This window comes from Ruditapes philippinarum, unplaced genomic scaffold, assembly GCF_026571515.1.
Source record: "Ruditapes philippinarum isolate M1 unplaced genomic scaffold, ASM2657151v2 ctg17320_1_1_1_1, whole genome shotgun sequence".
In the NCBI taxonomy this organism is placed as follows: domain Eukaryota; kingdom Metazoa; phylum Mollusca; class Bivalvia; order Venerida; family Veneridae; genus Ruditapes; species Ruditapes philippinarum.
The window spans coordinates 8,628-23,848 of NW_026862627.1; the positions used below are offsets into that span (position 1 = coordinate 8,628).

Here is a 15,221-nt window from a genome sequence, read left to right on the forward strand (position 1 = left end):
GTTAATATTTATAAACTGACCACTTTCCTATGCCCGTGATCCAGTGCTCTTTTCGATTGGCGAAGACGGTCTACTTGTCCAAGAATGTCAATAGCAACATCCAATGTGTTAATATGGTTATTGAAAATTTCTCACATAATTGCCAGATGCAACCAAGACCATGTAATAAGCAAAGATACTGGTTGCTATGTTTTTACCGAAAGTATATTTAATCTGTAATATGATATTTATACATTCTAAACATAAATAAACAAGAAAATGTGAAGTTTTGTTGTATTGAATGTTTGTTATATTTGTAACTGAAAATATATATCTTTTTAGGTCGAATCAAGGCAACCAGCACCTTTTTGGATATTATCCTAAATTATTGTATGGAAAACAGCTTGGTCCACTGACAGACAACCACCATATCATTATACTATGTTGCAATACAAATTTTGACTGTCATATAAACTAAAAGAACACATTTTGAGTAGCCAACACAAAGAAAGCTTTTAAGTAATATCACTACTTTATTCTATGACAGAAAATATGGTTTGTAGAACAATGTAAAGTTGCCATAAATGCAAAATTGGGGAAAATATAAAATAATATTTGTCTTTAACAAAGAAAAATGATATTAAAACATAAAATAAAAGATAAACAAATATAATCAATTATGCAAGATAAGCTACAATAACAATTTAAGTCATTAACAAATATATAATTGCACAACCTTTAAAAACTAGAGAGATTACAATTTAGTAATTAAATTTCTTAGCACATCTTTTCATTTCTTAGCATATTAATTGATTTTTGTTCGTATTTTCAAAATAAAATTTATATGCATATTCAACATAGTTACATATATCAATGATAGCATTTTATATATTTTTTTCGTTTTTAACTTTGTTACACTTTCGATCTCTTTACATTTTTACTGATTTTTTAGCATATTTATACATAATTTATGAACATATTGATCAATTTGATATGAGGCTTTTCATGAGATAAATTCCTTGCTACTTATTTTATGCAGTTAAGATTTTCCTATAAATTTATAGTTTTTAGATTTAGATGCAACTCCTGTAGAACAAACTCTAGCAAAATCAACCAAAGGTCATGTTTGTAACCACTGCAGTAAATTCATATGTCAGTTTTAACCCTTATTCCATTTGAAAAAAAGTGATTCACCTTTACCATCGGTATAGAGCTTGGCGGGCCTGCATATCTGTTCTGTCTGATCAACCGTAATACTATGTTTAGCTCATTTATTTGAGCCGCGCCATGATAAAACCAACATAGAGCATTTGTGACCAGCATGGATCCAGACCAGCCTGCGCATCCGTGCAGTCTGATCAGGATCCATGCTGTTTGCTTACAAACCCTATTACAAGTAGAGAAACTGATAGCGAACTGCATGGATCCTGATCAGACTGCATGGAGGTGCAGGATGGTCTGGATCCATGTTGGTCACAAAAGCATTATGTTGGTTTTGTCATGGCACTGCTCATTTGTTTTTTTGATATTAAAGTTTCAATAGACTGTTCCAAATTTAAAACAAGACAAATCAATTACAACCATTCAGCAGGTTAAGGGTTAAAATATGTTAAAATAAGAACTTTGCAAACATTGTTAAAATATTGTTTAAAGCTGCACACCTCCAAAAGAGCCAAAATATTTCAAGAAATTTAATCTTTAGAAAAATTTATTAAGATCTTAAAAGTAAGTAAAAAAAAATTCAGTATTTAATTAATTATTTACATGTTATGTGCGCTTAATGACCGATTTTGCAGTATCAATCACTTATAATTCTAATGCATTACTAACACAGTAAGAGGTATCTTTGTATATTTTGACCTCTTTTAGATAATTTACGTGGATTGTAAGTGTTGTTTCCAATGTGTAAATTACTTTCTTTGTTCACTTGACAATATTTTACTTTTAAATGCATTTTCAAAACTTTCATGAAAATTTGCAAGAATCTGATGGCATTTTGCTTTTAAACAAATTCTTCACAACTGTATCAGCTAACAAATTAGAAATTGCAACCTCTCTAGTATCGTTTCATATAATGCTATAATCCATTCAGATCTATTTCCATAGGCATGAGGAAATCGTGCATTGCGTACTTCCACGTCCATAATCGTGATATTCTATCAAACTCTTGTCTATTTTTACTGTACAAGGACCCAATGGCTGGTTCCATGCACACATCACAATATGGGTCTGTCAATAAAGACTGGATACTTATTAGAACTTTAGATATAGTTAGAGCCAGGCTCCAGTTATAGTGTATAGAATCTAAGCCCACGTCTCCATGTCGACTAATATTAGGATGAAATATCTTTGTTATAAACTGAACCTTTGGGGGTCTCATTGGATAACTGTAATACAAAAAGAAAAAATATTTATTTAAATTAAATAAAACAGTATTGTAACTGTTACAAAAAAACAACTTATAAATGTATCTGATACAAAAAGAAAGAATCACGGGTGAAAATATCAGAGGTGGTATGCAAACCTAAATGTAAATTCTAAGTTGAAAAAGGGGCATAATTCTGTCAAAGTGCTTGATAAGTTACCTCTTCCTGTCTACAGGTTGGGGTCATGATGGTGAACAAGTGTGCAAAGTTTCAAAGCCATATGTCAATGGACTTTGAAAATATTTGAGGTGTTACAAAAACTTTAGCGTAAGTGGTTACGCTGACGCTCAACTATTCTTAATGCTTGATAGTAAAACTAGAACCCTGATATTGAGAATTTAAGAAGTTCTAAAAGGCCCATAATTCTATCAAAAGGCATGTTAGAGTTATGAGCCTTGAACAGTGACCTCCCATACTTTCAATTAAGTGAGTAAAAGTTTTAACCAATTCTCTACAGTAGTTATGGAGATACCAACTTGCATGCAAAAAAACCACAAAGTGGCAAAGTGTGATGCCGTCGCCAGGATAAGAACAATAGCTCTCCATATTAATCAAGCTAAAAATAATCATTAGATATATCACAAACCTGTCTGGAATTTGTAAATATAACAGGAACAAGCCACCCTCATATGGACTTCCTTGTGGTCCTGTGATAGAAGCCTGCCAGTGGCAACAGTGCCGGTCCAAAGGTTCAGCACGTATACCTTCTGGAGGATCAGACTTGAGGGTTTTAAGTTCACTCCTTAGTCGCCTATGTCTCCATGAATTCTCTTCTATAGGTGGCGTACTCTGAAAACATACTACTATTTGATAATCTTGCCCCTTTTCTCCCTAAAATAATCTTATTTTAATCTTTACCCTGCTTAGGCAACAGAACCTACCCATGTGAACAGTACAGACCAGGATCAGCCAGATCTTTGCCATCTGATCATGATCTGTACTATTCACTATCCAGTCAATACTTATTTGAGCCGCGTCAAGACAAAATCAACATAGTGCGTTTGCGACCAGCATGGATCCAGACCAGCCTGCGCATCAGTGTAGTCTGATCAGGATCCATGCTGTTCGCTTACCAACCCTATTACAAGTAAAGAAACTGATAGCGAACAGCATGGATCCTGATCAGACTGCTGCGCGAATGCGCAGGCTGGTCTGGATCCATGCTGGTCGCAAACACACTATGTTGGTTTTGTCGTAACGCTGCTCATTTTGATTTTACATATACAGGGTTGTCATTAACATTTTTTGCAGAAGGTTTGTTTTAAACTTGAGGCGGTCATTTCTGTCTTTATCATGCATAACAAAGAGTGTTTTCTTAATTTTGAGACGGCCCATAATGCATTTGAGACAGGCATTTTGGCCTCCTGCCGCCTCTTAATGACAACCCTGCATATATATTATAGGCTTTTTTCTAACTGACAGAACTGTTATAAATTTGAAATTTTATCTTGAAAATTCCTATAAAATATTTTGATTTTTCCAAATAAGCTTAACATTGGCATATATGACTTGTCAAGAAGAAATCCCATATATGTATGTGTACTTTCCTCTGAAAAAAGCTGAATGTTTTAAAATATATGGTGTTTTTTTTGGTCCAATCTTCTTACAGCAAAGGTTCAAATTGAAAACAAAGTGACAGACTGTCAGGACAAAAAATTATGTCAACCTCAGGTGGATTAAAATATTAAATCAGTAAAGTAACAGAAATTCATTAAGGGAGAAAAAATGTAGCCTGAAAATTGATCTATAAAGAGACAATATCTACCTGTAACATCATGCTTTCCAAACAGTGTCTACAAGGTGAGCTTTCCAACCTATAACAATGTAAAATAACATTATATCAATGTCACAGCACAATGATACATGAACTGAAACTAAAATAACATTGTATCAATGACAGAGCGGAATTAAACATGTACTAAACCTAAATTTTCCAGTGTTAGACATGAACCTTATTTGCTCTGAATCAAACAAATCGAGACTCTTAACAAGATGTGCAACAAAATATTGTAGATAATTCATAGAACATAAGATCAAGAAAAGAACGAGACTAATGCATACATCCTAAAATAATTTTCACCTCTGTTTTATTTTCACTTACAATTTTGTATAAATGGTTTTCCATTTCTTTACTTTATAATGTGGATTAAAAAGTGGCCATCTAAGTTTTGTAAATTCCCGCCATTTTGAATCATTGGTCTCCCCTTGTAAGAGCTGCTGCCACCTAGGACAAACCATTCCTGCTGTCCATAATGAAATGTCGTCCAGATACTTGAACACTACCAATAAAACTGTAAAAAAAAATCAATACACTGATATTTCAATCCTGCCAAAATATATATTAAGGTTCACACATCAGCTGCCTACATATATAATTGAAAAATTTCATTCATTGAGTTCAGAGGTTCCCTTTATAACATTTTCTTGGACAAGTTGAATGAAATTATATGATATATGACAGCAAGTTTTTTTTATCACAAAACTAAAAGCATTGAATTTAATAATAATAAAAATAAACATGCTTTGACATTTGACGCACATTCTGTATGCAGTATTTCTAATAAAATAAATCAGTGAAAATGACATCATGAAAATGTTATATATATATATAACTTATATAACATGTGTGTAATATAAAGAAATACATAAAAGTTATATTTTACATGAAAAAACAACCAATATCAGGGTATATAATTATTTTGATATCATTATTATTTGTAACAGTTACTGCACAAATGCTAGCATTGATTGTCTAAAAAATAATAAAAACATGGAGAAATTTCTTGAATTCTATATAAATAATTGGCTTTTAAGGATAATGTCATTTATGATTTATCATTATGGCCATATTTCAATGTGTTAAAATGAGAGTCATCCATAATCCAACAACAAATGATTTCAATGGTCCATGATACTTTGATATTGTTTCTATAAATGACAGGTCTAGATAATATGGCTGCTACCTTCAGGTGGTAAAGAGTCCACCAGTCCCTCGGGCACATGATCTCTTTCCCGTGGTAATGTCAGCATACCAATCCTTTCAGCTAACTTGTCCATCTTGTGGGACACTTGCGATGCTCGCACAGGCGTTGAACTGGTTGGGAGGGGACTGTGATCACAGAAATCTTGCGCCATTTCTGGCTCCTCATTACCACTGTCTCCGGAATCTGCTTTCTGATAGTTACATGTAATTAACATAAATCATTACACAATAGCAATACATATAAGTTTCAATTGCTTACCCACAATTAATCAGTTACATGATACTTTTACTTATATTTTATAGAAGTCTAATTACTATTTATTCCTGTTTGAAATAATTTAAATTTACACAGTAATTATTACTCATGAAAAGCATATCAATCATTATAAAATTTCTGAACTACTTATTTCACATAAATTTACAAAACCACTGCTTTACTTTAGTACGACTGATTTAGATGTAACAGTAAATGAGTACCAGTTTTATATTAAATACAGATTTTCTCTATAGTAGAAAGTAGGAGTACATTTTGATCAAGACTATGACATCTTACAGGGCACTAATCACCTAAGAGGAGAATGGGGCCAAGAATTAGGTATGAGAATTCTATGTCTTTTTTGGAAACGTGGCCTAAATTGGTCCCAATATTTATGAAATGATACATTCTCCTCCAAACATAAATCAATACCAGAGCTTACATTTTCTTCCGATGGTAAATCAATACCTCAGAATACGGATTTTTATTACCTGTTTTCATTTTACTTAAAACATGACTCAATTAACAGACAATACCTCACTTAACATTTTCCTCAATACATAAATCAATACCTCAGTGTAGATATCCTCTTCTCCTTCATCTCTGTTGATGTCTGATGAGAACAAAAACAAGTGACATGTGCTACACACAGGCTGCCCAAAACTTTTACCATAAAAACCCTGGCAAAACATACATGCACTGTACTGTAAATAGACATGGAACAAAGTAATTTAATTTAACAATGCAATTTTTTTAAATAAAATTTTATGTACATTTTTTAATAGAGAGCTTGAAAGCAAGCTTTACGACAATGCGAGTACCTGCTACATAGTGATGGTTTTGAAAACTTTCGCTGAAAGTACTGCACAATTATGGGCAATAGGCCAATCACAACTTTTCAACATACAAGATAAGGATAAAAACTGAGGAATTCTGATTGAAAACAGATGTGTAGACTGGTCTCCTGCGCACTTCTATGGGAACCATAATAGGACAATGAACCAGAATATAGGAAAGCAATGCAAAAAATACTGCATGGCACTTTTAAAATGGAAAATAAAAATGAATTATTATTTTCACTGACTTCCCCGTTATAAATACAGGGAAGTCAAAGGCCCGGACCGCAAAATGGGCCCAGGCTTTGGCTTGCCTGGCTATAGACTACACATGTATAGAGTCATTGAATTTAAGATTTTTAATTTACTGGCCCAAATTCCAGTTTTGAATTTATTCTACCATATATTTTACTAAATTTTCTTAAAATTTACACTGGCCTGAACTAATTTTCACCGGCCATGGGCCACAGGGCCAGTGCTAAATTAGATGACTGTGTATATTTAAAAGGAAATTAAATAAAAAACAAAGCAATTATAGAATTCTATCCTATATATGAACTTTTCAGTGTCAGTTCTAGTTGGACTCCACCATTTTCAATGTAACTCAATGATAATAGGCGGGGTATTTGGATAACAGACAGTCGCAATTTTTCAGATTAATAATAATCGCAGAGCGATGAATTTATGGCACAGCAGCGGGATTGATTTGGAGATTAAGGCACAGCGAGAGCACGGTGCTTAAAGCGTCTGGGGAAAGGCCTGGATGCGTATTTTAGATTTACTATGTGTATTTCACTCTGATCTGCATGCTATCTAGAGCTCTGAATAATTGTTAAGTGTTCAGATTGAAAACAAAAGTGGTGCATGAAATACCAAATGACTTCTTTAAAACGGAAAAATGAATGATTTTTTTAACAGACTTCACAGTTCATAGACTTTGCCTAATTTCATATTACCCATGGCCAAATTATAATCTAATTCCCTGTCCTATTAATATGGTTTCCATCTGTACTCTCTGACAAGTGGATTCAATTTAGATATCATATAAAACATGAAATGGCTGTATATATAGCAGCGATTTTTTTCCCTGAATTGTGAATGGGTCCGGTACCATAAAAATTGTGAAACAAGGAACATCGCAATGCGATGCAACCAGGTTTTCAGCAAAATATTTCACAGAAGCTTTGTCATGAAGGGGCATTTTTTTAATTGAATTTTTAGGAGGAATTATGGCTTTTTTAATATTCCTCAAACAAAAATGATTGAGAAATTTTATTTTGTCTATTCGCCTTTTTTCCCCAAATGTTTTAGAAAGGTAAACAGTACTTTATTTTTGCTTAATTTTGAAGTTGCGCACTGTGAAAAATTGTTCACTATTTATTCTGAATAAGGAAAAAATATACAAAGGCCATAATTCGGTCAAATATTATCCAATCACAAAACCCCGGCAATATGTGCCAGGCACTTGATAACAAAGCTTCTAAGAAAGTTTGGTCAAAATCCTGTTGAGAAATTAGGAGGAGTTGCGCACAGAAGAAATTGTTCACTATATATTCTGAATAAGAAAAAATATACAAAGGGCCATAATTCGGTCAAATATTATCCAATCACAAAACCCCGACAATATGTGCCAGCACTTGATAACAAAGCTTCTAAGAAAGTTTGGTCAAAATCCGTTGAGAAATGTAGGAGGAGTTGCGCACAGAAGAAATTGTTCACTATATATTCTATATAAGGAAAAAAAAACAAAAGGGCAATAAAATTAGGTCAAAAAATATATACCAATTGCAAAAACCCTGGCAATATGTTCAGGGCACTTGATGACAAAGCTTCTGAGAAAGTTGGTCAAAATCCGTTGAGAAATGTAGGAGGAGTTGCGCACAGAAGAAATTGTTCACTATATATTCTGTATAAGGAAAAAAAACAAAGGGCCATAATTAGGTCAAATATATACCAATGTTGCAAAACCCTGGCAATATGTGTCAGGGCACTTGATGACAAAGCTTCTGTGAAAGTTTGGTCAAAAATTCCTTGAGAAATGTAGGAGGAGTTGCGCACAAAAGAAATTGTTCACTATATATTTTATATAAGGAAAAAAAACAAAGGGCCATAATTAGGTCAAATATTATCTAATGCAAAACCCCGACAATATGCGCCAAGGGCACTTGATGACAAAGCTTCTGTGAAAGTTTTGGTCAAAATCCATTGAAGAAATGTAGGAGGAGGTTGCGCACAGAAGAAATTGTTTACGCCCGCCCGCCCGCCCCCACCGACATACCTCTAATCTAATAACCAGTTTTTTTTCCTTCGGAAAACCTGGTTAAAAAATGTTGCGTTGTTTCTTAACAATTGTGAATTTTTTATTAAGATTGTGAAATATCTTATTAAGCAGTAGAAAAACATATAAATTGTGACTTGACTTAAACAGCTTATTGTTACAAGACATTTTTGAATGATGTTTACAGAAATTGCCAGACGCTTGTTTTTGGTATTGATTCGTCCTAGAGCTTTTGTGTATTTTAACAATACGAAAATTTAAAGGGCGAATGCAACGGAAATCATGGTCAGCTAAACACATTTTAAGATAAACAAAGCACAACAGGCAAAATTTTAGCATCATTAAGCGAAGAGAGGAAATAATACATTATTAAAGGCTTAATTATATGGAAATTGTGAAATTTCATCAGAATTGTCTGTTGGACCCAGTCTGAAAATTGTGAAGGTCCTTTTGTGATTGTGAATGGGTCCCTTATTGGGTACCACTAATATAGGGAAAAAAATTGCTGTATAGTGTATGGTTGTGTTGAGTGCGGCCAAAAGTGTGCAAGTGTACTGAAAACCTTAAATGTGTTGCCAATGGGTTTTAATTATAGCAAGCGCGAAGAGCTGGCTCTAGGGCCTGCTCGCAAAGCTAGCTTTAGGGTAATGCGAGTACCTGCTAGATAGTGATGGTTTTAATAACTTTCGTCTGAAGTACTGAATTGACACATCGCAACTTTTTGAATCACAAGATAACGATAAAAGCTGAGGTACTCTGATTGAAATCAGATGTGTAGACTGGAATCCTGCGCAGTTTTATAGGAACCATAATAGAACAGGGACAGGGTGTTCACTTGCCATAAAATCCTGAGGGTCATTTTAATTAAGTTTTACCAACTACAAGGTCAAAACCCATGGTTTTAACAAAATTTGACCCTCCAGTTAAAATCCTGAGGGTCAAATCAGGCTTTTAGGAAATTTGAAGGGTCAAAGAGTCATTTCAAGGGTCAAACGGACACCCTGAGGGAACCAGAATAAATGGAAGCAGCTTTTAAAAGACCGAAAGACAGTTTTAAAACAGAAAATGTAAAATAATTTATTTTTTTTAATGAACGATTATTTTAAACTATTTCACAGTAAAAGTAAATCGAGCTCGCATTGAGGCTTTGCCTTTATCATATTAATGTACTATAATTTCTGTCAAAGCTCCTTTTGAGGCTTTGCTTTATTAGTCCCCTACCGGTTTACCGGAGGGGACTTTAGGTTTACCCTCCATCCATCTATCCGTCCATCCGTCCGTCAACAAAACTTGATCCCGCGATTACGCAAAAAGTACTGAAAATATTTTAATGAAACTTTATATATGGATAGATGGCAGTATGGAGATTATGCACGTCTTTTTCTTTTCTTCCTATGTTGAAAATTCTGGTTGCTATGGCAACAAATAGACTGAAAATATGGCAAATTTTACACATAACCTGGATCCAGTGATAACGCAAAAAGTACTGAAAATATTTTTATGAAACTTGACATATCATGTCAATTCTAGTTTACAATGTAACTCAATAATAATAGGAAGAGTATTCTGATAACGGAACAAATCTCAACTTTTCAGATACATAATAATCATCGAGTGTTCCGAATGAAAACGGAAGCGGTGCGAAAAAAACCAAATGACACTTTTATCACGGAAAAAAGAAAGGAATTTTTTTAATGAATTCCCCGTTCAAAGGCAGGGTGTTCATTTGACCCTTGAAATGACTCTTTGACCCTTTAATTTTTTCCAAAAAGGCTGATTTGACCCTGAGGATTTTAACTTCCAATTTTGTTAAATTCATCAGACTTTGTCCTTGTAGTTGGTAAAACTTAGTCAAAATGACCCTCAGGATTTCATGGATAGTGAACACCCTGATAGGCTTTGCCTAATTTCATATTAATACTCGTGCCTGTTGAAACAACCCATCAACATGAATAAGTTGATATATTCTTTGTATTATGTTGAGCACTGTTGAGAATCAGAGCACAATCTAGCAAAATTTATATTAAAAAGAGTCCCTTCTTTTATAGCGAGCTCAACGAGCTGGCCCAAAGTGCCTGCTTGCAAAGCGAGATTTACAGTAAAGCGAGTACCTACAGAAGCGTCACCTGGTGTCCTGCTCACTTATACGGGGAAGTCAAAGGCCGGGACCGCGAAGCCGGCCTGGGCTTTGGCTTGCCCGGCTATAGACTACACGTGTATATTTCAAAGAAAAACAAATAAAAATCAATTAAAAAAAATATATAGAATTCTATACCTATCAATGAAATTTTCAGTGTCAGTTTTAGTTGGGCGCCGCCATTTACAATATAACTCAATGGTAAAAGGTGAGGTATTCCAATAACAGGCAATCGCAACTTTTCGGATTAATAACAATCATCGAGTGTTCCGAGTGAAAACGGAAGTGGTGCATGAAATACCGAATGACACATTTAAACGGAAAAATAAATGATTTTTTAACTGACTTCCCTGTTCATAGGCTTTGCCTAATTTCATATTATAGGAACCATAATAGAAAGGGGGAACCAGAATAAATGGAAGCAGTGTAAAAAATACCGAATGACAATTATAAAACGGAAAATGTAAAATAAAAATGAACAATTATTTTAAACTATTTTACGGTGAAGAAAATAGAGCTCACTTTGAGGTAGTGTTGGGTATCGGACTCAAAAATCACTATCGATAATCGGACCACCACAATCGATTGTCTGCCGATAGTACCATCGAGTTTCGTACTTATAATGGCCCTTTTTTAGTATGATTTGCTCTTTGAATTCAAAACAAACAACACAAATACCTAATACTACTTTGTGACAGTCAATTTTTGTAAATACAACTTTATGGCAGTCAATATTAGTACTAGTCAACAAGTTTAAATATCAATGAGTAGTATTGTAGATCACTAATTTAACTACAGTAGATATACAAGTTTGTAATGTTATGTCACTACACACTATAATTTTCTAAAGTAGTATTACCAGATGTTAAATAGGTTTTGAATCAGTGATTTCTTTTACTGTATTTTACAGCCGAATAAAGGCTGTTTCCCCTAGCCCAAAAAAGGTATAATTTCCCCTACAAATGCTACAATTTCCCCTTAAATGCCTCGTGCACTTCCTTAGCAGAACCATGACTTAACAGCATCTGATTTATATCAGCTAGAAGACAGAAAGCTGTCCTTGTAGATAGCTACTGCTATGTACCATGCATGTCAAATTGAATTGAAAATGAAAATTTTACAGAATGTGTTGGTAAATTCCATTTTCAACTGTCGGAATTTGATTTCAAGTTTTTCCCCCTTTTCTGATTTATCGCTCTATATTTTCCCCTTCAGAGAGCCACAGGTTGTTTTGAAAATTGGGAAAAAAAATCACTGTGAATACAAAAAATACTTTAAAATTGTCTGGAGTTAAAGAGATTCAGTCGGGAAACTTCTTTTTGACTGCATGTAAAAAAATTACACCATAGGCAATTCAGCGGTGGAAGAGTCATTAAAATAATCGATTTTTAAAAAAGACTATCAATTGTTGCCGATTATGGGGTGGTCCGATTAGTTATCGATTTTCAGAGACAATCGGGACAACACTACTTTGACTGTTTTGAGGCTTTGCCTTTTTCATATTATGAGACTTATTCAACATCTTTATGGATCATGCACTTGTCATGTGATATACTAGACCTATCCATAAGGAGGAAGATCATGTTCTGTAGAATTTATTGCAGTATACGGACAGTGTAGCAGATTTGTTTGTCAATTATTTTCATGTTAAAAAATTATATAAACAAAAAATTCCAATCAGAAAATTTTGTTAAACGTTGCATCTTCAGAATAAGAACTTTACAAAAAGCCAAAACGAATTAATGTTGTGTATGCATACCTCAGATTGGAGAAATTCTTCTAAATTATTGGATAAATTACAAATTTGCATGGAAGTCGCCATTTTTATTGTGCGTCTGTAATTTTTACTTCAACGTATTAATCACTTAAAATAATTTTTTTCCGTTACGAACACGAGACGTACCGTAGACAGGTATAAAATCCGTAAGAAACATTTTTCTATATAGAGAAACCCTACTTAAGACCAACTCAGAATTAAGACCCCTGCCTTATTAGACCAGTTTTTAAAAGATGGTTGCATGACCTCATGCATCAGATTTGTGTCAGTTAAGATTTCCCTTTTAGCCAGGATATGCCATGACTGGTTGTGCAATAAAGGTTAGTGTAACAATCAATGCACATTGTACTGATAATTAAATGACAGGTCTCTTTTGAAATCTATGATTCTCTGCTAGAAAAAAACATATATTTTTTCTTTTTTTTTCGCAATGAAGACTAAGGACATATATTTGTACAAACTAAAAAATGTCCACCAAAAATTCTCTATCTCACGTTAGTTCACAAGGAACTGTCCTATAGTCATACAATGGATTTTAATGGTTCCTTAAGAAACCAGTTAAAAGGGGAGCAGTAGTCTACAGGTTATGGTGTCTGCCTCCCAACCTAGGGATTGTGGGTTTAAACCAAACTATGGTCAAGACCATCTCTTCATATGACACCAGTCCTGGTTAGTTCGAGGAATAAATCAAAAGTGATTAATATATACAGTTGCACAAACTTGTCTCTCAAAGAATCCAAGGAGCCATTAAATGTAAAATATCTACAGAGCAATTTATCAAAATTTGTTCAGTAGAGCTAGCTCTTTTTCTCAAGGAACAAAGCTGAAGGATCCTTGAGATCATGTCATCTCTGGCAGAACAATACTTAATTATAGAACAATCTTGCAATGAGCTTGTGCAAAGCTAAACCTTTTACATCATATAGACGTGTTTTGACGGCTTTTTGCCCCTCTTATTTTTGAGGCCTCAAACAGTGAAAAAAATGCCCTATTTGTGCCCCATTGTTTTTTGTTTGAGGTATGTTGTTAAAAAAGGTGACCACTTTTTTGGAGCCCCCCCCCCCCCATCAAAATGGTACATCAAGGGGTTTGCCAGAAGGGAGATGTGCCCCCTTCTGTTTGGGGGGTTTGAAAGGGGGGGGCTGTCCCCCTCATCGCCAAGAAAATTTTGACCATGTGACAGGCTAAAAATGGCCTCAGGTCGATCTTAGGGTAAGTAACTAGTAACCGACGCTGAAAAGCCTTTTACTCTATCTGAATTCAATTCAGAAGTTGCAGCACTTTGAAATCAGTTTTGATGAAAAAAACAATGCAAAATTGTGATTTTTCGCAATTTGAGACGTCCCCCTGTTGCCATGTTAACAGGAAATTTACAATTGAGCATGCTGTTACAGAGGCTATGGTCCAGTCATTATATTTGTGCCAAGTTTCATCAGTATTGAAGCATTTTTCATAGCAGTTTGAACTTATAACAGGAGGCGTTTCAATGAAAACGGCCATTTTTCACAATATGCTCATGGGGTAAAAGGTTAAAAACTTTTCTGACCAGAGGTTTTGTTTGTTTGTTTGTTTCATTTTACGCCTTTTTCAACAGTATTTCAGTCATATAGGCGGGTAGTTTCCTAACCATCGTTCCTGGAGAGTTACACCAGTACTAGACTACCTTTCTCCGCGCTAAACTACCAAAGCATCTCCCGGGGATCGAACCCACGACAGAGAGGTAACTGGATTAGAAGTCATCGACTCTAACCCCTCGACCACGGAGGCGGTCTGACCAGAGGTTGCAGACATATTAAACAACATGTGAATTTTTGACAATACAATAGAATATACATCAACAAAAACCTTTGATTCTTGTGAATTAAAAAACAACAGAAGAGTATTTCAGTAAAACAGTACTTTATTTAGAGACCATCATTTAGAACAAAATATATAGTTTATGTACAGAATTCATAATTAAATAAAAACAAATAATTGCTTACAACATATGGTATTTCTGCTTAGAAGACCGGAGATCACAATTTTAGATGTTTAATTGTGACCATTATTAAAAAAAACAAATTTTGTTATTTAGGTCAAATATTATGCTAGGCATAGATTGGAATACTTAATCTTACTCAAGACCTGCAACAACCTGTCAAATCATAAAGGCAAGCCTTAATAATATCTTTGTTTCAATAACTCTCACAACCCATGCCAGTTTCAGTAGGGTATATAGGTAGGTAATTTTTTTTTTTACTTGAACTGATTTATATTGGATATATTATTTATAATTGTATAATGGTATGAAGAACTAAGCATCTGTTTAAAGTTTATTTTAGTTTTATTCAATATCTTTCGATATTTGTACATTTACAATGCAAATTTAAAGATGGAACTGGCATTGACCGACTGATTGGATGATTAAAAATAAAATAAAAAATAAAAATCTTTTGTTTGGCTATAAATGGGTAGTAGAGCGAGCAGGTGGGGAATCAAAATTTTATTTTAGGCTAAATCTTAACAATCCTTCAAATACTGACATATTTTTTTTTTTTTTTTTTGGGGGG

The 15,221-nt window shown here is 34.1% G+C and overlaps 1 protein-coding gene across 1 annotated transcript; it reads right to left on the bottom strand.

The window, feature by feature from the left end:
• Nucleotides 1-527: 527 nt before the first annotated feature.
• LOC132719612 (uncharacterized) lies at nt 528-12,744 on the bottom strand. The gene is made up of 7 exons (XM_060703405.1): nt 12,655-12,744; nt 6,217-6,348; nt 5,369-5,579; nt 4,507-4,696; nt 4,171-4,219; nt 2,992-3,194; nt 528-2,366 (listed from the first exon to the last, which is right to left on the bottom strand). Exons 1-7 carry the CDS (start codon nt 12,715-12,717, stop codon nt 2,057-2,059), a joined length of 1,158 nt encoding a protein of 385 aa, XP_060559388.1. The 5' UTR covers nt 12,718-12,744; the 3' UTR covers nt 528-2,056.
• Between the last annotated feature and the right edge of the window lie 2,477 nt (nt 12,745-15,221).